At 31.4% G+C, this 6,499-nt stretch overlaps 1 protein-coding gene across 2 annotated transcripts in view; it reads left to right on the plus strand.

Annotated features, from left to right (window-relative positions):
- The window catches only part of LOC135844566 (uncharacterized), a 35,890-nt gene extending 30,420 nt beyond the window's left edge, over window positions 1–5,470 (plus strand). Inside the window, exons 3-4 of one of the 2 annotated variants that reach the window (XM_065362794.1) lie at window positions 3,066–3,339; window positions 4,775–5,470. In XM_065362794.1, the coding sequence (XP_065218866.1) occupies window positions 3,066–3,339; window positions 4,775–4,955 (455 nt within the window). In that variant the 3' untranslated portion in view covers window positions 4,956–5,470. The remainder of the gene's footprint in view (window positions 1–3,065; window positions 3,340–4,774) is intronic. The other variant, XM_065362795.1, reaches the window with a different exon arrangement.
- The last annotated feature ends 1,029 nt before the right edge of the window (window positions 5,471–6,499 follow it).

Consider the following 6,499-nt stretch of genomic DNA (forward strand, 5'->3'; position numbering starts at 1 on the left):
CACAAGTTCTCAAACAAATCCCACAAAAATCGTTCACGTTTTTCATTTTTATCAGAAAATCACTACCCATTCAATGGTTTGGACTCCTCCTCTCCCTGGATGATGAAAAAATGGAACATGAGTCCCTTTTTTTTCAAAAATATTTAGACACGATAATATAGTACCTACCTATCTAGATATTTTATTCTCTTCGACGTTTTGACCTTTTTTCCAAAATAAATTATATGAAAAAAAAAAAATTGTATTCGAAAAGACTTGATAGGTAGGTACATTCAGGGAGTTCAACCTGGCTTAAAGAGCCAATTTTTTTCTTGAAAAGTGGATTGCATTCAAAAAACGCCAAAATTGTATAATTATTAGTAGATTTTTTGAAAATTTGGTCGAAGAGGAAGGAAGCGGAGGAGATGGATCTTCTGGACTTGGAAGGATTTAAAAAGAAAATCAGGTCAAGTCCCCTCCTCGGAAGAAATTTTCAAAAATCATTTTCGCATGAAACTTGATTACAAAATGTCATGGATGGGAGCTGGCGAGCTGCACAGCATTTTCTCCACGTTTTCAACAGACTTTCGGACTTAATTTCGGGGACTCATCAAAGGGACGAAAATATGCGCCTTAGAAAATTTGGGACAACCCCCCCCCCCCTCACACACACGCACAAAGAACATATAAACAAGTCAAAACTACCAGCAATTTACTAATAACTTTAAAATTACTAGTAATTTACCAAGAAATACCGGTAAATTACCTAATATTATATAGGTTTTTACCCGTGATTTAGCAGAAATTACGTTAAATTTACAAAAAAATGCCTGTAATTTTGATTTACCAAAAAATATTTCCAATTCACCAAAAATTACCTGTAATTTACCAGAAATAACCAACAATTGACCAAAAATTACTAGTACCAGACACTTACATGAAATCAATAATGAGAAATTACCAGTAATTCACCAAAAATAAAAAATTACTAGTAATTTACCAAAAATTACCAGTAATTTATCAAAAATTACCAGTAATTTACCAAAAATTACCAGTAATTTACCAAAAATTACCAGTAATTACCCAAAAATTACCGTAATTTGCCAGAAATAACCAACAATTGATCAAAAATTACTATTGCCTGATACTTCCATGAAATCAATAACGAATAATTACCAGTAATTTACCAAAAATTACCAGTACTTTTTTTTTACTCGGCTTATATAATTGTTTTTTGCATATCTATTGTTTACTGGCCCCCGCTCGCCCAGGCATAGGGGTGTCATTAATTTGTGTACGAGTTGCTACCTATGTAATGTTAAAATGAAATAAATTTAAATTAATTTAATTTTTGGTAAATTACTGGTATTTTTTGGCAAATTTCTGGTAACTTCTGGTAATCTCTGGCAAATTACTGGTAACTGTTGGTAAACTTTTGATCATTTCTTGTAAATTTCTGGTAATTTTTGGTAAAGTAGGTAATTTTTGGTGAATTACTGGTAATTTTCGGTGAATTACTGGTAATTTTCGGTGAATTACTGGTAATTTTTGGTAAATTACTGGTAATTTTTAGTAAACTTTTTTAAATTTCCAGTAAATTACCATTTTCTGAGTAAACTATTAAAAAACTCTTGATAAAAAAAAAAACAAAAAAAGGAAAAATTTACCAGTAATTCACTAAAAATTACCAGCAATTTTCCCAAAATTACCAGTTTTTACCAAAAATTACCAGTTTTTACCAAAAATTACCAGTTTTTACCAAAAATTACCAGTATTTACTCGAAAGTTACCAGTAATTACCCAAAAATTACCTGTGACTTGCCAGAAATGACCAACAATTACTAGTACCTGATACTTCCATGAAATCAATAACGAGAAATTATCAGTAATTTACCAAAAATAGAAAATTACCAGTAATTTACCAAAAATTACCAGTGCTTTACCTAAATTTACCAGTAATTTACTAAAAATTACCAGCAAATTTTCCCAAAATTACCAGCAATTTTCCCAAAATTACCAGTTATTGCTCAAAAATTACCAGGAATTTACCAGGAATTTACCAACAATTACCACTAATCACTCAAAAATTACCAGTAATTACCCAAAAACTACCGGTTGTTAACCAAAAATAACCAGCAATTTTCTCAAAATTACTTGTAATTTACCTAAATTTACTTGTAATTTACCAAAAATTACCAGTTTTTAATCAATAATTCACCAAAAATGATCAGTAATTTTATTTCAACGTGAATTTAATGATTTTTTTTATGAGGGTTTCAAACGTCAGTGTCACACAGACCACCCCTAACGTCAGAAGTATAGCGCTTTAGTCAGAAGTAGAGACTTATCTTTTCATAAAACACTTGAACAACTACCTACTGCTGAGGATGGAAAAGCTAAAAGCAAAATTTCAAAATAAGATTTTCGATTTTTCAATTTTATTGGTAGGTACCTACCTCATTTTTTTCAAGTTTTTTAAGGTCCAATATATAAATGGTGCCTACTGATTAAGAATTCATAATCAAATCTTCCACGAGGCAAATTTACAAAAAGTTGAACAAAGTACAGGGTGGACAGAAATATCGGGTACCCCTAAAAAAGTTTTCTGCTAAATACTTCGGTTGGTCACAGTGAATGATAATAATGGTAGCACATGATTGGTTGTTAGACTGGAGAGATAACATTTCACCAATCATATGCATCTATTTCACGTTGCCAACCTATATTTTTAATGAAAAACTTTCTTAGGGGTACCCGATATTTCTGTCCACCCTGTACATTATTATGAAATCATACTCTCAAAATAGGTATATGTATTGAAAATTGAGTAATAAATTTTTTCCCAAGTTTTAAACTAAAAAGCCTGTACCTAAACAGTCACCATTCGTTACTATTCTGTATTGTTTTTGTGGTTATTTGTTGTGTAGGTAGTACAATTTATCAGTAAACCTTATTAGAATTTATCAAAATACCAATCCGGAGAAAGTAGATTTTGAAGTTACAGCTTGAATGTACACAGTTGGCGGAAATTTTTCTGAAAGCCCATCCTGTAGATTTTTTTCTAAAACGTAAAACGATTATTTTAGGCGCATTAGCGAGAAGTGGCTGGTTACCTCGCGGATTTGCTGAAAGATCGAACAGAATGTCATCGTCGTTTGAGACAAAAAGACACATCGGTGCTTTGGCAAAACTAGGATGGCTATCTTCGGTGCACGATTCACCAAACTACTCCAACTATTACTATAGAGGTGGGCGGGGACGAGATTTTAAGCCACCTTCGTTTAAAGGCCCTCGAGCCTATTTTTTAAAAGCCGACAACGATCTAGGACGATGTCAATGTAAAAGAAGTTCCGATACGAGGTTTGTAAAGTAAAATCTTTTTGAGGTTTAATAATATAGGTAGAGGTACCTAATACGAGGATTTCGCTAGGTACCTAATATACGAACATACCTATACGAGATTGTATAAAAATAGCAATATCAGCTCGACGAGCCTTTACCTCATATAAATGCCTTGTTAAGATACTTTGAGTTTTACTCGTACCTACGTACAAGTTTCAGTTTGGTCTATCGTTTTGAAAAAGGGTTATTAAAACTTGGCTTTTACGTAATATTTCAGCTAACATAAAGTAGGTAGGTATACGAGTAGACTAGCGTGTGTAATCGTGAAAACAGTTCTATACTTTGGCTTTTCAGTCTGTTGAAACGCGGTTAGGTACGTTTTTATAGTTACACACACTTATCTATGGTTCATATTTCATCGATGAAGATAATAAGGAATTTTTCCTTTAATAAACGTTCTATCGTATTTCTTACGTTAGATAAATGCGTAAGCTGGTATTAGGCGATGAAGGCGCGCATATAGAAATTGTATAAATAAAAGACTATTAAATCTGTGATTAATGAACCAACCAAGTGAACCATTTAGCCATAGATTATCAACTTATTTTTCCATTTCGCCAAGTTAAGGTTGATACATACACCTACCTAGTATAATACCTACGTATAGATGTGTACTACATAGGTACATAGACATATAGGTCCTAGTCTACCTACATATGTTTAATTCAGTGATATGTCGAAGCAACTCAACTATAGACGAGAGGAAAAAATATTTTGGGTGAATTCAGAATTTTTTATTCAAAACTTGTTGAAGTATGATTCTTTCCTCGAAAGAAGCGTTTTTCCGCTATTTTGAGCAAGGGAGGTGGTATGGGGAGAAATTTTTTTTAGCTCCGACATTTTTTCTAAAGGTATCCAACTTAATGTTTTATCAAAATTTGGAAAATCAGAGGACAGGAACATTTCACATATTTTACGCGTGGGATTATATTTTACAACCTACAGTATCTGCATTATTATGTAAACTAGACGAAATTCGCTTTTTTATTTAAAAAATCGTCGATCGTTATTATAAGCAATAAATTTATCCTAAAATGATTCGATGAAAATAAAGGTGCGCAATCCAAAATATTATCGTATATTTTATCAAGGTAAAAGAATACTATTGACAAAAATTTCAAAAATATGCACGTTTACATAGTATGTATAATATTCAATAAGTAGGTATAGATAGATTATACATAGGTAGGTAAGTTATTTGATGAATATCTACACCTACGTCTGAACTATCCTTTATAAGACGATAATATAATTTTCGTACAAATGTACCTGCTTTACTTTTTATTCACACAAAAACGCAATATGATGATTACCTTTTACTGCAACATCATCGTTTAAGTATCTACACGTACCTATTTTATACAAAGTATTAATCGTAAATTTTTACATTTAGGCCCACACCACGCTGGATGGGCGATTCCGGAAATGAGAAAACCGTCGATTGGACGACACCGGAAATTATAGACTCAACGAAGCCCTCAACGACAACGAGTTCATCGGCAAAAAATTATTTCTTAGTTCCGATTTTTGATCACTTAATTTTTCGTACTCTGTATCCCAATTTACAAGGTTAATACTATGTTTGTAAGGTTTTTAATAATTATAAATAATGTGCATACTTCATACTCACATGTACTTATAATTTAATTACATAAATCTGTTTTTTTTTTTTTTTTTTTTTATCATTATATTTATCAATACAAATTACAAACATACGCGTTACAAATATAATAAACCATCAAATCAGTATGGTACCGATTAAAGGCTATACGCGTTTACGCGTATAATGCTGATTTTCTTAAAAGGGCTTCCATTTTCCTCGAATACATTTTGTTTAAAAAGTTTTCCTCGACTACTGACAATAAAATTTTTATCATGTTTCGTGTTGACAATATAATGACAATAAAACATCAACAGAAATGTTATTATTTTACATTTTGATTTTTGTAACATATGGTATTAGGTATGCATACTTAATTTCCTACTTATGTGCATTCTGTTTTAACGAACGTTTAAATCTTTATTGTACGGATTCATTGTAAAAAGCGATTATATCATTGTAAGTACTGAAATAAAATACTTGACGGAATTTTGTTTTATTGATGTTATTTTGAATAGCCTAAAGAGTATTGGTCCAAATTACTTACTGTAGTTGTGAAGGATATATTCACACTGGTTCGCTTTGCTCAAAAAAATTATACTTACCTACTTCAAAAAATATGAGTTTTTTTTCAGGTACGTACCTAATTTTTAAAAATTCACAAAATATTAAAAATTGAACTTTAGAAGTTGAAATTTTGGTTACAGTGGTTTTGGGGCATGCTTTTTAAATCTAGCTTGATTTCGTTCAAATTCAAGAGTGTGCAGAGTTCGAAAGGTAGGTCTATGTACTCTTGGTATCGGTAATAAATTGCAGTCCAAAGTAAATAGGTACTTTTGCTCACTTTTTGCAACTTCAAACTTCAAGAACTTATGAATGGTGAAAGCTGGAGTTTTGACTGAGTAAAAAACCAAAGTAAAGACTAAAGAGGACGAAATTGCGAATATTTTTCTTTTTTTAAATACACTAACAAACTCACTGGAATTGTCAAGTAATCAATTCCTTCAAATTTCGATTTTTACTCCGCATCACTTTCACTGGTTTTCACAACCTTTGGGCTTTAACGATTCTTGGAAAGTGAACGCTAGCGCTTTGGGTAAAAAACCATTTTGAACAGGTACAGGATAGGATTCTGAACATCTTGGTATTTTAAAACACCTATGTGCTCACTAAAAATTTGAGAAATCTGAAATTTCAATTATTTAAAGTATACCTACCAACTTACTCAACAATCCATGAATGAAAATTGAAAATACTTCATAAAATCGTTGTTTCTGCACAAAAATGAAAATTTTTTATACCATTCGACGGAAAATTTCATCTTCTTGAAGAAAAGTCCTCATCAAAATTTACGTAAATTCGCTTATTTCTACTAAAAACTCGAAAAACTGAATATTTATGCGTATTTTATTTATATTAAAAAATTTTTTTACGTCACGCGATGGTAGCGAAACTGGTGAGCGCGGACGGAAATATCACTAATCGATTTTTAAAAGTCGATAAGAAAATTTTTATTTT

Source organism: Planococcus citri, chromosome 4 (genome assembly GCF_950023065.1).
Source record: "Planococcus citri chromosome 4, ihPlaCitr1.1, whole genome shotgun sequence".
Taxonomy (NCBI): Eukaryota; Metazoa; Arthropoda; class Insecta; order Hemiptera; family Pseudococcidae; genus Planococcus; species Planococcus citri.